Source organism: Vigna angularis, chromosome 5, assembly GCF_016808095.1.
Source record: "Vigna angularis cultivar LongXiaoDou No.4 chromosome 5, ASM1680809v1, whole genome shotgun sequence".
Taxonomy (NCBI): Eukaryota; Viridiplantae; Streptophyta; class Magnoliopsida; order Fabales; family Fabaceae; genus Vigna; species Vigna angularis.
The window spans coordinates 5,664,191-5,681,884 of NC_068974.1; the positions used below are offsets into that span (position 1 = coordinate 5,664,191).

At 34.2% G+C, this 17,694-nt stretch overlaps 1 protein-coding gene across 1 annotated transcript; it reads right to left on the reverse strand.

The window, feature by feature from the left end:
- Nucleotides 1-9,208: 9,208 nt before the first annotated feature.
- Nucleotides 9,209-15,806, reverse strand: LOC108318681 (receptor-like protein kinase). The gene is made up of 2 exons (XM_017556305.2): nucleotides 12,543-15,806; nucleotides 9,209-12,088 (listed from the first exon to the last, which is right to left on the reverse strand). The coding sequence occupies exons 1-2, from the start codon at nucleotides 15,490-15,492 to the stop codon at nucleotides 11,733-11,735; spliced, it is 3,306 nt and encodes a 1,101-aa protein (XP_017411794.2). The 5' UTR covers nucleotides 15,493-15,806; the 3' UTR covers nucleotides 9,209-11,732.
- Between the last annotated feature and the right edge of the window lie 1,888 nt (nucleotides 15,807-17,694).

A 17,694-nucleotide genomic window follows, 5' to 3' on the forward strand; every position in this document is an offset into this window, starting at 1 on the left:
AGTCACGGGAGGAGACTATGCTACGGGAATTGTTCAGATTTTTTTGCTATAAAACCAGAAGCAGCAGAGAATGAAGAGAGTAGAATTTAGCAGATTTTAGGAGTAGATTTTAGTGTGAGATTAGGAGTAGTTTAGGAGAAGCACGGCCTTGGAAGAGGCTTCTGCCTCTTCCTTTTCCAGTTCTATTTTTCAAACAGTGCATGAATTTTATTTCTGAAGCGTGTAGTTCATTTCACAGTTTGCTCATTTCATTTTCATTTTAATTCAAGTGTTGAATTTTAATTTAAGAGTTGAATCTTTGATAAATTTTATTTTCAGTCAAGTGCTTTTATTTTTACTATCTCTTTTATTTTACCATTTATTGTTTTATGCATCGTTAAATTTTACCGTTTCTGAATATTTACCGCTTTCCGTTTTTACCGTCTTTTACTGTTTTGATTTTACTATCTTTAAAATTTACTTCAGTGTTGTTAAATTTTGTTTTGTTTAAATTCAATTTTTTTTAATTTATTTTATTTTTCCGTGTCAAAAACATCCACAACCCCCCACTTCGTGTTAAAAATCTGAGACTGAACCGACACAAATTGGTCCTTGAGAGACGACCTAGGAGTCACTTCCTAGTTATACTGCATAATTTCGTGCAATCAAATTTGACGGGTCGCGACACCTTCAGCAAATTTTGGCGCCGCTGCCGGGGACCAAAAGAGGTTTGGTTTTAGATTTTTGTTGTGTAAATTTTTGTTTTGTTAATATGTGTGTTTTGTGTGTTTTGTCTTGTATATTTTTGTAGGCGACAACGACACCTTCAGCAAATTTTGGCGGCGTTGTCACTTCCGTTCAGGTTTTTATTTTAGATTTTTACTGTGTTAATATATGTTTAGTCTTTTATATTTTTATTGTGTTGTGTTTTGTATTATGTCTCTTAATTAAAAAAATTAATTAAAAAAAAAGTTCAATGTTTTGTCTTGTGTGTGCCTGTAGCATGTATAAATGTGTTGTGTTTTGTTTATCTCGTAATTTTTAGTATTTTATTTTTATTTTTACTTTTATTTTTTGATGTCTACCAATTTTAATTATGCGAATATTGTTTATTCTTCTTGCGCCTATAATTATGATTCTCCCTCTGCGTGGTACTCTGATTATAATTCTGCTAAATTCTATGATAAGAATTATATGGATCATCCTCAATTTCCTAAAAGCGCTCCTCGTGAGCCGGTCCCACCTACAAAGGATGATATTCATTGCGTTCTTAGCACTGGACTGATATATCTGCTCCCTAAGTTTCATGGTTTTGCCGGAGAATGCCCACATAGACATTTGGAGGAGTTCCACAACATGTGCTCTTGAATGAAGCCTCCACATGTCCCTCTTGATCACATTTTCTTGAGGGCATTTCCGCACTCATTACACGGAGCAGCTAAGGATTGGCAAGACTCTCTTCCTCTAGGATCCGTTACCAATTGGGGATATCTTGAGCATCAGTTTCTGAACAAATTCTCCCCTAAGCAGTATGGATACATCAACGATCCTGAGTGGAATGGTTTGGTGCAAAAACTCCATTCCTCTTATCTTTATTTATAGGTAAACAATTTACTATTCATTAATTTTTTAATATTATTTATTATTTTAATATTATTTTAAAAATAATATTCTTATCATCAACTTGATCAAATCTGATCCCAACTCCTTCCATGCTACGTAGGAATTCTTATCCTTTCAATTTTTTTTTACTATTCACTTTTTACTATTCACTATTCACTTTTCTTACAAAAAAATCCTAAATAAGTTATCAAAAATTTTAACCTCTCCTTCTAAAATTACTATAATTTTATATCCAAAAATTTAATTTTTTTCTATCCATTAAAATGCTAAAATTTACTATTATAAATATTTTTCACGAGTCTTACATTGAACGCATTGGTTTTATATGATAACATTTTGTTCGTTATTACTAGTTTGGAAGATGGAATATCTACATCAATCATTGTCTTATTTTTTGGTGTGATACCACTTTTTCCTAAATAAAAATTCTTACAAAAGAAAAATAAAAATTCTTACAAAAGCAAAATGATAGGAATTAGCTTAAACATGAAGCCATGACCTTTATATTTTAATTTATATACCTTTTTTTTCTCATTTATTAATCACATTTATTAAAGAAGATCTATTAAAGATGTCAAAATGAATTCTAATATATGAAACAATTTGGTTCATTATAAGTTTGAATCGGATTAGATTGAAAAAAATAATATTTTTTAAATATGAGTCAAATTGAATCCAACTCACTAAACATAAAGATTAAACAAGTTTGAGTTCAAGTAAGGTTGAAGGTGAGTTAACCCATGTTAGAGCGGTGCAGCAGAATGGTTAACACCTTCAACAAATCAAAATGAGGGTGAATTGGTTTCTTATCGTAAATTGTTCTTATCATCGCAACTTGCAGATAAGAATTTCGAAAATACACCTTTTTGTATGTTTCATATTTTAGAATGAGATTCTCAATCTAATTTATAGAAATCTCAAGATACCTCAAAAAATATGTTGACAACTAATTAACGTGTGATAATCAATTATTCAATTATGGTAATTGATTATGAATTTAACGAATGCACAATGGTAAAAAAACTTACTTAAAAATTATTATAATTACTCGTGATAATCAATTATGGCAAGTCATAATTGATTATTGATAATCAATTATCTTGAGTATAAAATGAGATTTTCTGATTTAAAATAAATTTTTAAGCAACCTAAGGCAAACAATATATAAAATCAAAGGTAAACCACATTCTATACATAAATTTACTAAATTACAAAAGCTTTAATATAAAAACAAGTTTTCATGAAACTTCGTGTAATAAGAGCACTTGAGACTTGACTTTGGGACATCGTCAAAATTTCTGCTCTTCAGTTTTATGTTAATAATCTCCCCCTCTTTGCTCTTCAGTTTTATGTTAACAATATCCCCCTCTTTGATGATGATAAAAAATATTTTAATTTAAAAGCTTTTTGTAGCCTGTACTGATATGTAACTCATACATAACTTAAAAAAGAGGGATTAGTAGACAAGAGATAAATATAATAAAGTCTTTAAACATATTTCTTCCCTTTTTTATCATTATTAAAAAGTGCTATGTATGATTAAAAAATTTCTCCTCCTAAATTTAAGAACTCCCCTTGATATAAGTAAAAAGAAAGACAAATTCTTTATATGTATCAAGTAATACACTTTCACTATATACGCCTGCTTTTTCTTGAAGAACTTCTTTTGGCCTCTTTCTTCACAATCTTTGGGTTTGGACAATCTGCCTTCATATGCCCCTTTTCCCCGCAATCATAACAACGATAATTTGGCAAAGATTCCTTGATTTCCTTCTTTTTACTTTTAAATTTTCTTCTCCCCTTGGACTTCATGAACTTTTTAAATTTCTTAACAAAGAGACTCATATCTTCTTCATAGTCTTCTTGTTCATTAAGATCATGACTAATCTTAGATTTAAATGCGAGCATCTTTTTTTTTCCCTTTCTCTCCATCCTCATTCAGTCTTTTGAGATTCAGTTCATGTTCTCTCAGTTTACCAAATAATGCAGTCATTGACATGATATTAAGATTTTGTGACTCACTGATTGCAATCACCTTTGGTTTCCAAGTCTTGTCCAAAGATTTAAGGATTTTTATATTTAATTCATCATTATCAAAGGACTTACTTAACCCAATGAGATGATTCACTATGTGAGTGAAGTGTTTCTGGACATCTATAATTGTTTCTCCCTGCTTCATTCAGAACATCTCATACTCTTGGACTAAAGTATTTCTTCTAACTCTTCTAACATCATCAATTCCTTCATGGGTGACTCTTAGCATCTTCCACATTTCTTGAGCAGTCTTACAAGTAGAGATCCTATAAAATTCATCAACAGTTAAAGTAGATGATATTATGTTACGAGCCCTTACATCCTGTTGTGATCTTCTTCTATCATCAGCATTTCATTGTTTTCGCGGCTTGGATTCCTACAAATTGTTAATAAATACAATAGGAACAAAAAAACCATTTCTGACAGTTTCTCAAATCTCATTATCAATAGATTCCATGAAAATTTGCATTCTTACTTTCTAAAAGGCATAGTTTTCTCCAATAAACAATGGAGGTCTATTGATAGAGGCACCCTCAGCAAAGGTTTGATGTTGCCCCGTCATTTTTAATTACTATCAAAGCAAGCTCTGATACCAATTGTTAGAGTGGTGCAACAGAATGGTTAACACGTTCAACAAACCAAGAGAGAGTTCAATGCATGTGAGCTTCTCCTTTAAGTTGATCGACCAAGGGAATGTCCTTAACTCAGCCAAAATACAAGGCCCAAAGCAAAAGATTTATGTAAATTTTTACAAAGCTTAAAAGAAAGAAAGAACAAGCTTGAAAAGATCATCTTCCATACGAGTAAAAGTCCTTGGAGTTCTTCTTCAACTTCCAATTTCCTAACTTTGGTTCAAGTTGTAGCTCCTTGGAAGGATCTCCACCAAGCCCCTTGGATGGTTTCCATCAAGTTGTAATATTGGATAAGATTAGTGGAACCTATCAAGAGTTTTTGATTGGAGACTGAACGTAGCTCCCGATTGGGTGAACTAGTATAAAATATTTGTGTTATTGTTTTCTCTGCTTAAATCGTTTTCCTAAACATTTGCTTTAAGACACTAACATCTAATACTTATTATTAACCATTTAACCCCTAAAATAGTTATTAAGTGTTAATTTGCGAAAAGATTTAGAAATACTATTCAAACACCCCTTTCTACTGTTTTCCTATAATTTTATCCCTCACTGGGTATAAGGTATATGGTATCTGATATTCGACATGAGGTGTCTTGTTTATGTTTGGTTAGTTAGTCATCTTAAGGCCATAGTTGATAAAAAAAATTGTCAAAAAAATAATGAGATAAACCTAATAAAAGGTTGTTGTAGGTTGTGGGTTGTTAGCATAAAGCTAAAGAGCAGAAATTTTAATGATGTCTCAAAGTCAAGTCTCAAGTGCTCTTATTGTAGAAGATCTTCATGAATACTTGTATTTAATTAATGCTTTTGTAATTTAGTAGATTTATGTATAGGATATGACTTATCTTTGATTTTATGTATTGTTTGCCTTAGGTTGCGTTAAAATTTATTTTGAATCAGAAAATTTCCTTTTATACTCAAGATAATTGATTATCAATAATCAATTATGATTTTCCACAATTGATTATCACGAGCAAATATGAAAATTTTTAACAATTTTTTTACCGTTGTACATTCATTAAATGCATAATCAATTACCATAATTGGATAATTGATTATCACACGTTAATTAGTTAATAACGGATTTTTGGAGATATCCTTGAGTGAGATCTCTATAAATTAGATTGGGACTCTCATTCTAAAATACGAAAATATGAAACATACAAAAAGGTGTATTTTCGAAATTCTTATCTGCAAGTTGCAGTGATAAGTGTTCTAGTGTTTGTTAAATCCTTGTGCTGTGGGTTTGAGAACTTGGCGTATTGGCATTTCACAAAGAGTGTGACTGAGTGTTGTTGTTGTTGGCATAGAGCGAGAACTTTCACAAAGAGTGTGATTGAGTGCTGTTGTTGTTGGCAGTAGCAGCGACCCAATTAAATTGTATCTACATCAAATACCAAAAAAACCAATACCTAATTAAAGAAAAGAAAAGAAAATCTAACAATTAAAAAGAAAGATTTTTATTGAAAATTTTCTAAAACAAAATATGTTTTCTAATTATTAACAAAGACTAAAAATTACATCTAAAAACCTATTTTTAACTAAAATTCTATAAAACTAAAGAATTAATAAAAACCTAAAACTAATCTAATTCTACAAAATTAAAGACAAAAATATGTTATCTAGACTTCTAAACACAATTAAAAGTGCAAAACTAGAGAGTTATCACTCATAACAGCAAGCATAAGTATCAAGTCTCAACCCATAAACTCATGGACATATTCATGTAGATACCTTTCCATGCATTCTAATTGCATCAGACATAAGATAACAATATGACAACCATGATATACATAATATCTCATTACAAGAATCATTCCCACATTCATTTAACTACACCTATCCAGAAAACAGAAAATACATTTCCATTCATCATACATTAGAAACGTGGTAAGTTTTCCCATACCTTGGCCAATACTAGACTTTCTCTACACACAAGATCACAACAAGTATACACTCTCCTTCAGTCTCATGTCCTTACATCTTCTTTGCCATGCTCTCTCTCCTCTCTCTCTTTCTCTCTCTTTTCCTCTCAATATTTCATGTAGGGTTTCCTATTTCTGCATAATGTCTCTCTCTCTCTCTCCTACTCTCTTTCTTTTATTTTTTCTAGAAACTACTCCTCAAAGTCACGTGAAACCCTCTCTCTCCAATCACTTTCCTTCTATTCTAATGCAACTAGATTTCAAAAAATGCATATGTGGATTTTGTTCTTTCTTTTCTACATTCAAAACTCATAACTTCCCATTAACTCTTTCAACTTATCTACTTATGTGACTTTTAAAATTTTCAATTTATATCCCTTATGCATGTTTCTCCTTCCTATACTCCTACTTATAATTTATGTACCTCAATCATTAAATGGGAGAATACCTTCTTGCGGTTAATCTAAAAATATAGACAAAAATAAAAGGTCACCCTTAAAGCTTATTTCCCTAGGATTTGAACTCACATCCATTCAATCCTAGAAAAACATCTCTACCAACAAGCCAACATATCACATTGGTAATAACACACATCACAAATTTGACAACCATATAACCACATGTGTTTGACTTATAAAACAAAATTAAATAAATAACTAAAAGTTTATGTTCTAGTCAAGACTTGAATCCATGACTACTTAACCCATCAAAAAGGTTTCACTAACTTAGCTATACAACAACTTGTGAAAAACATGCAATTTCCATAGCAACATGATCAAGTCTCATTACAATATTATTTCTAAATTCTACATTTTCTCTAATCTTACAAATTTCAGAAATAGTTATTGGTAACAGTTGTTACTTTAAGATGTGGGAATCATGAGACTTCATGCCAACAAGCTTCAAGTTCTACACTTACATTAAACTCTTAATATTTGAAGAGTATCCTTGTGGTACCTTGACACTCTTTAAACAAAGACAAAAACTTATTCTTTTATCTGAACATAATGTAACATGTGAGGGGCAAATAAGTACGCTTACCAACCTCCCTTAATATCAAGTCTTCTCAGATCTTCATTTCAACCAAATTCAAATGATCATTGACTCCATCTTTTGTCTTTCCCTGAATGTTAAGTAGTGTACCAATCAAACTATCACACACATTCTTCATTACATGCATTTCATTTATGCAATGTCTAACCTCTAGCTTTGACCAATATGGAAAATCAAAGAATATTAATTTTTTCTTCCAAGGGATCGTTGTAGATGACTTATTGGATGTTTTTCCAAATACATGATGTACTTTACTAACTTTTTCATGAATTTGAATGCCAATTAGTGGAATTGGTCCATCATCATTCACTTGATGACCATTGAAAGTTTTTTCCACGTTTGACATGGATGATTATATTTTATAAATCTTCAATGACACATATATATTGTCTTCTTTCCGTGTTTAAATTGAAGGCCAATTAGTGGAATTGGTCCATCATCATTCACTTGATGTACATTGAATGCTTTCTTTCACCTTTGATATGGATAATTATATTGTATATATCTTCGATGATGCATATATATATTGTCTTCCTTCCATGTTTCAATTGATGAGATGTAGTGTTTTCTTCTAATGGCTCATTGTAGATGGCTTCTTGGATGTTTTTCCAAATACATGATGTACTTTACTAACTCTTTCATGAATTTGAAGGCCAATTAGTGGAATTGGTCCATCATCATTCACTTGATGTCCATTGAATCTTTTCTTTCACCTTGGATATGGATGATTATATTGTATAAATCTTTGATGACACATATATATTATCCTCCTTCCGTGTTTCAATTGAAGGCCAATTAGTGGAATTGGTCCATCATCATTCACTTGGTGTCCATTGAATGGTTTCTTTCCCCTTTGATATGGATGATTATATTGTATAAATCTTCGATGACACATATATATTGTCTTCCTTCCATATTTCAATTGATGAGATGTAGTGTTTTCTTCACATATAGGACATGCTTTATGACTCTTGACATTGTACCCTGAAAAATTACTGTAATGGTGCACAATAACATTGCATGCATCACGAAAGTTTAAAAAACAAAGGCATAAAATATTTCAACACTATCAATGGATTGAGATAAACATCTATGTCATTTTCAAGCTGCCTTGGACCATATATCATCATAGAAAACATCATGTAGTTTTTCTTCATGCACAATTCTAGAGATAAGTTGTAAATTATCAGCATAGCGGGTTAGCAATTATGGTTGGTACTTAAACTACCAAATGGATTCATTCCATCAGTAACTAAACCAAGCTGAAGATTTCTACATTCTCGACCAAATTGAGAGAATTCATGATCAATATTTTTCTAGTGCATTGAATAAGTTGGATGACGAACCAGTTCATCAGTTGTTCTCTCATCTTAGAGAAATATTTTATCTTTGGTTAATTTATTATTTTTTCTTATTTGTATTTTGAGTTTAGTCCATATTTCTTTTACTAAAAACATAATATGCTATGTGCATATTCAACATAAAGAAGATTAATATTATACATAGTTTTTTATACTATTAAACAATTATTATTAATACGTAATCAAAATCAGGAATTGTTGGATTCCATGTCCCAAACTCAAAGAGCTACAAAATAACGTAGAGTTTTGAAAAGAGAAAAAAAAATCTTTGACCAGCAAAATGATGACTATGGAGATATCATCACAATTTGAGAGGTTAAATTGTCTTTACGTCTTTAGTTCCAATAATAATAGATTGTAATAAAGGATAGGAAAAATAAAAGAAAATTAGACTCACATCCTATGTGTTTCTAGTTAGAAGTGTATTAACATTTTACGTGTTTCTGTAATTTAATGGCATCTTGACAAAAAGAAAGTAAGAAGAGAATACATATGTCAGACAAAAAACAAGCTTGATAACCTAATTATTACTTCTTCTAGATGAAACTTAAAATCTATAATTTGAACAAACCTGTAACATCCCAAAAATACAACAATAAACTATATAATAGAATAATTACATTTAATAGTAATTCAGTTCAGTCTTACACTAAGGAGAACGTACGGTTCTGGCCGAACGACCTTTACAGAAAGAGTTACACGTTTAAACTGTACAACGTTACAAAACGATCCGACCGGTTTACAAAATAAAATACCGATCGTTCATGCATAACTAAAGAGGGAGGTCATCGAACAACCACCTCACTACCAAACTAAACTACTAACCGAACGTCCTGCTGTTCGGCCTTAACTTCAACTTCGACCAAATTTTCTTCTTCCAGTGTCTCTTCCAGCAGTACGTCTCCTTCTCCTCACATCCACACGGATGATCATTGCAACGACAAGACGAATGTACAATACAAGACATGACAAGAAACACAGGGTAAGCTTATGTAATTTAATTCATGCATCAACATACAATTTAAACAATCCAGCACATAAGATAATTTCCAACATACATATCATTCAAAACCTATTACTAGACTGACTGTTTGGACTGTATGAAATCTGTATAGCTACAGGCGTTCGTGCACCCGGGTGATGTAGTAACTGGGATGCCCTCAACAGCTGCCACCCGAGGTTAGCCCTATCTGTCCAAAGTACCCCTAAAGACTAGGACCTCTTGTCGTTCCCACACATGACCTACCCTCCTCTAAGTGAAGACGAGTACTCACGGAACATCAGGATGAACAACCAGCTTAGCATGCCCACAGTCATACTTTACAAATTCCAATATTCATACATGAGTCGCTCCTCCCCGGAACGCTCGTCCATAATTCACAACATTTCCATATCACATTTTCTTCATCTTTCATTACTAAATATCTCATTTAACCACATCGTACCAAGATTCATGATAATTCCAGATAACGAACGTTCAACCCGAACTAAGAACTAGACCGAAAACGTAGAGCGAGACCGAGAGATTCAAATTTAAGAATAGATTAAGGCCAAGGGGTTGATATCGGGTTGAGAAAGATAATGAGTACAATCATAAATCACCAGAACTAATGGAACGAACGTCAATTACAACATTGAGCCAATTAGATGAACTGACTCTTGATAACTCCAATTGAACATCAAAAAGACCAGACCAAGAACATAGACTCTAGAATGAGACCAATGAATAAGGATAATTCAAGGCATTCACAACTAATACTCAGAATGACTCACATGAAGAAACCGAACACTTGTGAATACTTAGTTTAATTGAGTTTAGTATCAAGAAATCAAAATGTCAGTCAAAGACTGAACACTATAGTGAGCGAACCCTAGAGGGCTTGAACGAACTCTCGTATTAGGAAGTTTATCTTAAGGAGATAGAACGAGTGTCTGGTATAAGACCAAACACTTGCTTAGGACGAACACTTGGTATAAGACCAGGTGCTACTAAACTTATAGAAAAGATGCTTGATAAATATACTGAGATATATAACAGGATATCACGACAGAACTATGCTTGTCCGAACGCTCAAGCACAGTATTTCGAAGTGACTACGCTCGTCCTCGAATAGGATTCTTCCCAAATGAAAGAATCCACTACTAACCAAATTCACTAGAAAACCGAACGGTCAAAGACCGTTCAGCAACCAACGTGCACATTCTTAGGGGAATTCATATGAGGATCATTTATATTCCAACTCATTTATTAACCTATAGTTCAGAACTTTATACATTCATATCATAATCACTTTCATATTTCATACCATCTGTCAGAACCATTAAAAACGCACCCAAAAACCCCTCTGAACAGATGCCAGGTGTTAAGTCACGAGGATTTGGAAATCAGATAGTGGAAGGCAGGCGTCGGCAGATGAGCGGACGCTCGTTTTGATGTGGGAAGCAAAACTGATTTTTCTGAAAATTCCTGTCACTTTCTTCTACATGCACCTTCTTCCCAGACTCTGAAATTCTCATTTTTCTCCTCCTTCTCTCTAAAAGCCCTCCCTTCTCTCTACCAATTCTCACCTCTTCTCTTCTCCGATTCTCACATTTTCGTCCTAAGCAAGTGTTTGGTCTTATACCAAGCACTCGTTCTATCTCCTTAAGATAAACTTCCTAATACGAGAGTTCGTTCAAGCCCTCTAGGGAGGTGAGAATTGGTAGAGAGAAGTGAGGACTTTTAGAGAGAAGGAGGAGAAAAATGAGAATTTCAGAGTTTGGGAAGAAGGTGCATGCAGAAGAGAGTGACGGGAATTTTCAGAAAAATCAATTTTGCTTCCCACGTCAAAACGAGCGTCCGTTCATCTACCGACATCTGCCTTCCATTATCTGATTTCCAAATCCTCGTGGCTTGACACCTGGCGTCCGTTCAGAGGGGTTTTTGAGTGCGTTTTTAATGGTTCTGACAAAACCAAATTATTTCTATAAGTTTTTTGTTAAAAACTAAATTTTGTTGTACAGAATTTTAATTCTCTAAGGAAATTCATTTATACAATTTTATCTATACATTACAAATCATTATTTATATACTCATGCATGAAAAGTAATTTTCCTTTTTTTTACACAGTGAATGTCCTAGGTCAACATTTACTCTTCATGTCAATATCTTTGCATCTAACTATCAGCTCCTTGACCACTTCTCTCATTGTTGGTCTCTCACCTGGATTCTTATCAGTACATCTCAATGCCATCAAGAGCACTTGTTCAACTTGTTCCCTCAAATTTGAATCCAAAAGTTCCTCTTCAAGCCCTGAGTCAACAATTCCATCAATGCCTTTTGTTTTTTCCCATATACATCTAACCCACCCCACAAGATCTTTTCCTTCTACAAATGAAGGATCATCTAGCACCTTCTTTCTGCATATCAGCTCTAGCAAAAGCACTCCATAACTATACACATCACTCTTCCTACTCATCACTGTTGAATAAGCATTCTCTGGTTCATACCAAGATAAACATGTGTTATTCCATTAAAGAATTCATATTTAGTTTAAATATGTTTCTAGACTATGAAGTTTGATGCAAAATTGGAATTCTTTTTTGTATGAAACTTTGATATTAAATTTTAAAAATGATAAATTTAATCATCTTAACTTAATTATATTAAATTTCTTTTTATGTTTAAAACATGTTTTAGGCTAACGTTTGAATTGTTTAAACTATTTAATATTTTTCGTTTTAATGTTAGTTAAAAAATGTGTTTGACACAAAACTTTTAACATAATTAAGTTAAAAATATTATATCCATTTATTTTTAAAATTTAAAGATCAAAAATATATCAAAGTTTCATACATAAGTGTCAAAATTTAGAAACTATAAACATATTTAACTCTATATTTAAAAAAATAATAATAAAGTTATCATGATGAACAAAGACTAGAAGAATTACCTGGTGCAATGTACCCTACTGTACCAGGAACAGATAAAGATTGCAATGAATAAGAGGAATGATCTAGAAGTCTTGCAATGCCAAAATCAGCAATACGAGGCACCATATCAGAATTCAAGAGTATATTCTTTGGTTTGATGTCTCTGTGCACTATGAAAGGGTCACAATCATGATGGAGGTATTCAAGTCCATGTGCAATTCCAACTGCAATTGTATAGCGAACATTCCACTCTAAAGTTGGTGGTGGAAACTTCTCATGCAGAAGATCATGAAGACTTCCATTTTCCATGTACTTGTACATGATTAGACCAAAGTCCTTTCTTAACCAGAAGTTTTTTATTCTCACTAGATTTCTATGCCTTATCTTCCCAGTGGTTTCAATCTCTGCGTTCATGCTAGTAATCAGTTTTTTGTTATCTTTAAAGGGAAATTTCTTTATGACAAAAACCTTGTCCAGACTGAATTCAACTTTGTAAATAACTCCATGAGCTCCTCTCCCAATAATATGCCTATCATTTAGGTTCTCTGTGACCTTCATCACCTTCTTGAGCAATGTTGATGATCGCTGTTCGGGAAAAATCTTCACATCTTGCTTGTAGTATATCAGGTAAACAAGACCAAGTAACAGAATTGATATCAGTAGTGCAGATCCAACTGCTATCAACATAACTTTAATTTTACTCAGCCCTTTTCGATGTGTAGTGTTGTTCTCATCACATGGCTTCAAGCTGCTACTTTTGGAACAATTTGATGGAAAACATCTAACACATAAGCCAGGAACTCCCAAGAATGATGAGGAAGAAGAATGGAGCAAGTTCACCAGTGTTTCTGGAAGAGGACCAGAAAAAGAATTGTATGAAATATTGAGTTCAATCAATGAAGTGAGATCTTCAAGAACTTCAATTTTTCCAGTCAGATTGTTGAGAGAAATATCCAGGCTTTGCAGCAATGTCAGTTTTCCAATCTCAGGAGGAATTTCACCAGTCAGCCCATTAGCACTTAGATTCAACTCATAAAAAAGATTTTTCAACCCACCAATTGATCTAGGAATTTGGCCTCCAAAAACATTTCCCCCAAGATGTAGATCATAAAGGCCTTCAAATTCTGATAAGAAAGTTGGGATACCCCCAGTGAAATGATTGTCCCTTAAATTCAATGTTGCCAACCCTGTCCAAGTTCTCAAACTAGACGGGAATGAACCATTTAGAGAATTGAATCCAGCATCAAAGTACTGCATTTTCTTACAGTTTGACAGCTCAAGTGGTAAAGGACCTTCTAATTTGTTTTGAGAAAGGTTCAACCTTTGAAGGTTCACAAGGTTTCCTAGCCCAAAGGGTATGATCCCAGAAAGATTGTTGTGAGATAAAATAACAGTAGTAAGATTTTTGCAGTTTCCCAAACTTGATGGAATTGTTCCATTGATATTGTTCCCACTGAAGTCCATGTAGGTGAGACTACAATTGCTTGCAAAATCAGGTAAGGGTCCACTTAAGTTGTTTCCATCAAGCCTTAACCTAGTAAGTGTTGTGCATCTTCCCATGTCAGGAGGAATACCACCTTGCAATTGATTTGAAGCCAGGACTAGCCTAAGTAATTGTTGTCCAAAGCAGAGATTAGCTGGGATGTTTCCAGTGAAAAGATTATATGAGAGATCCATCTCCACTAAACTGCTATTGATTCCTAAGTTTTGAGGAATGACTCCAGAGAACTGATTGTGGTACAAGCAAAGTTTTCTCAGTTGTTTGAGTTCTGCCAATTCTAAAGGCACCTCACCAGAAAGGTTATTGAAATAAACATGCAGTTGCTGAAGGCTGGAAATTTTCCAAATGCTCACTGGAATTCCACCTGTCAAATTGTTGAAATGAAGTCTAAGATCTTGCAACTGACTTAGCTTTCCTAATTCACTTGGAATTTCTCCCTCAAGTTCATTGTTATTCAACATCAAGTATTTTAATGACCTACAATTACCAATTTCTGAAGGTATTTGACCAGACAAATGATTGGTTTCAAGGCGAAGAACAGAAAGTTGTGTTAATTGGCCTAAGGAGGATGGAATGCTTCCTCCTAAACTTGTGTTTAAAGCATAAATTTCTGTCAATCCACTGCAATTCCCCAAGGTTGAAGGTATGCCTCCACTAAATTTGTTCACTGACAGGTCCAAATATTGTAAAGTTTTACATGTGCTAGATCCCAATAAGGGAATGGTTCCCTCAAGTCTATTATTACTGAAACTCAACTTAACAACACTTTGAAGATTGTTAATACTATCAGGTAGAACTCCATGCAACTGGTTATAGTCCAAATATAGTTCCACTAATTTACTGCAGTTTCCAATGGACGGTGGAATCATTCCTGACAACTGATTACGATCCAGATACAGTGTCACAATTTCTGTACCGTTCCCAACATTCATTGGAATGGAACCAGACAAAGAGTTTTGGTTCAGGAGAAGATCTTCCAAGTGTTCAAGTTGAAACAAGAACTCAGGAATTTGACCAGTTATCCCATTGTACATACTACTGAAAGAGACTAAATTCTGCAAGTTTCTCAAACTATCAGGTATGTTTCCTGTGATACTGTTATAAGAAAGGTCCAGGTTCTGAAGCAGACTACAATTTCCTAACTCAGGAGGTATGTTCCCTGAGAAGTTGTTTGAGGACAAGTCAAGTGTTTGCAAGTGACTCAAGTGTCCTATTTCAGGTCCCAAAAGACCTGAAATTGAGTTTCCAGAGAGGTTAAGATAGATTGTACTGTGGTTATTGTCACACTGGACTCCTAACCAAGAGCATGGAGTGGAATCAGAAGCATTCCAACTCAAGTTTATGGAAGGAGGAACAAATGTCCAATGCTTCTGGAGTGACAGAAGAGTCACCCCATCAGTGTTCAATGCAGTAACAGCATATAACATGGCAGAAAAGCAAATCATGACCAAGTTGAACCTCACCATCATGTGTAGTTAGCACACACACACAAGCAAGCTAATAGGAAATTGAAAATTCAAAAGTGATGGAAATCGCTTTATCCATTTGGAATCTCTAACTCATTCCTTATACACATATACATATTGAGAATACTTGCTAATAAAAAAATATAACAGTGTTTAAAAGAGAAAAAGTACCTATTTTCAAGATTTATGATTAAAGTTTGAAGGAGGTTATTGAAGGAATTGATGACTAGAATCTGAATAAAGGAAGATTGAGAGAGAAGGGAAATGAGAAAGATAGTAACATAATGAAAGAGTGTTGGGTGTCAAGGAACAATGCCGTTAACTCCCTATATATATATAACTGTGGCACCCTTGCTGTAATGGATATATAGATTCATTCTGCTAAGTACCTGATTTTGTATTTCCTTGTAATTTTTTAAGGCACTTTCATTTTGCGTGTGGAGAATAAAGTAAAGAAAATAAATGACTAAAAGCTTGTCCTGAAGTAGGTTGGAGATAGCCAAGAACTTAACTAACCAGTTAAGGACAAGGTGGTGTCTGCTGACTGATATGGTCCATTTGAGTGACTTTATCTTCCAATTTATTAGAATCCAATGAAAAGTTATTCAAGGACTTCATTAAGAGTAATTGGTTTTCATTTTTGCTACGTGAGCACATATTTCAAGTTTACGAGCTTCAAACTTCCTGGTCATTCATGGCCAAACACCTAAAGAAAAACAGAAAAATTACCAACCAGAAAACAAGACAATAACATACTTCCAGGGACAAGGTTGGTGTCTGTAGTAGTTAATCTGTTCAATCTATTTGATTAAGGATTAATGAGTCAATGTTTAACTTGGATAAATAATTCGGTAATTAGCTTATCCGTATTCAATGTTCTAGAATAGGAAGAAAACAAGACAACAATTTCATATCAAATCAATCAGAGTTAACTTTCATTTTGATCTTGGTTTTCATATCACCTTCCTTTACCAACCCCAATCAGAAAATAGTGGGGTTAATGAAAATCACTTGCGGTAAGGCTAAAATCACAAAATAAGAATCTCCAACTGTCCTCTGGTGACATGTCAACGATCAAACCAAAGACTAATACTAATCAAAGTATATAGCAATAGAGAAACTGTTAGGAAGTTGCATAATAAGGAATAAAAAGGGAGGGAAGTCAATAGCGGGAAAGGTTGTTAGTTTGTTAGGGGAGAGAGAAAGTATAAAATAAAAGCTGAGTTATTGAGGAGGGTATCAGATATTATTTTGGGTTTAGATTGGACCTCTTGGCCAATGGAGGAAGGGAGGTTTCCTTGGGAGAGATCTATACTTGTATTTTTCTTTCTACACATTACAGAGGAAATAAATATACACATACATACAGTTTCTTTTCTACTATTGAGTGAGTGAGTGAGTGAGAATAAAAGTTGTTGTTCGGTTCTTTGAATAAAGGAACCTAACAGATTTGGTCTAACCTGCCAGATCTGTTTCGGAGGGAAGAGGAGCGAGCAAGGAGGAACAGTAGCAAAGAAGAATGGAGGGGAAACTAAACGCACTAGAAGGAAGGATAGAACCGTTTATGAGAAATTGGTCGCCGTGTGACAAAGGGGTTCCGTTTATGAGAAATTGGTCGCCGTGTGACAAAGGGGAAATGTTGACGAATATATGCAGGAGTTCGAATTCCTGGCGGCACAAGCAGCTGGAGTAAATGAGGAACAATTATTGGGATATTTTTTTGCTGGGTTGTAGGAAGGATTGAGAAATCTAGTGAGGCCGCACGATCCACGCGATCTGTTGACAGCGATGGAGCAAGCTCGGGATGTCGAGCAGGCGGGATCTATATCGCAAGGTAATAGCGGAACGGGAAGAAAAGGAGGGACGACTTGGGGAAGATATGCCTCGAGTTTAGGTACTTTCGCGAGGACGGAAACTTATCGTGGGTTGACGAAGGGGTCAGTGAACGCCGGTGGCGGATCAGGAATGAAGAAAGAAGGTGTTTCCAGCAATTTAGTCTCTCGAGCAGGTAGTAGCGGAGGAGGGAATGCTCAAGGAAGAGGAGTAAGGACCTTGCCTTATCCTGAATACATTAAGAGGCGCGAAGAAGGACGTTGCTTCCACTACGGCGGACCTTATAGTCTTGGCCATCGTTGTGCGGAGAGAAGCATGCATGTCATGATATTGGCGGAGGAGGATGGAGAAGACGAAACAGAGGAGAATGCC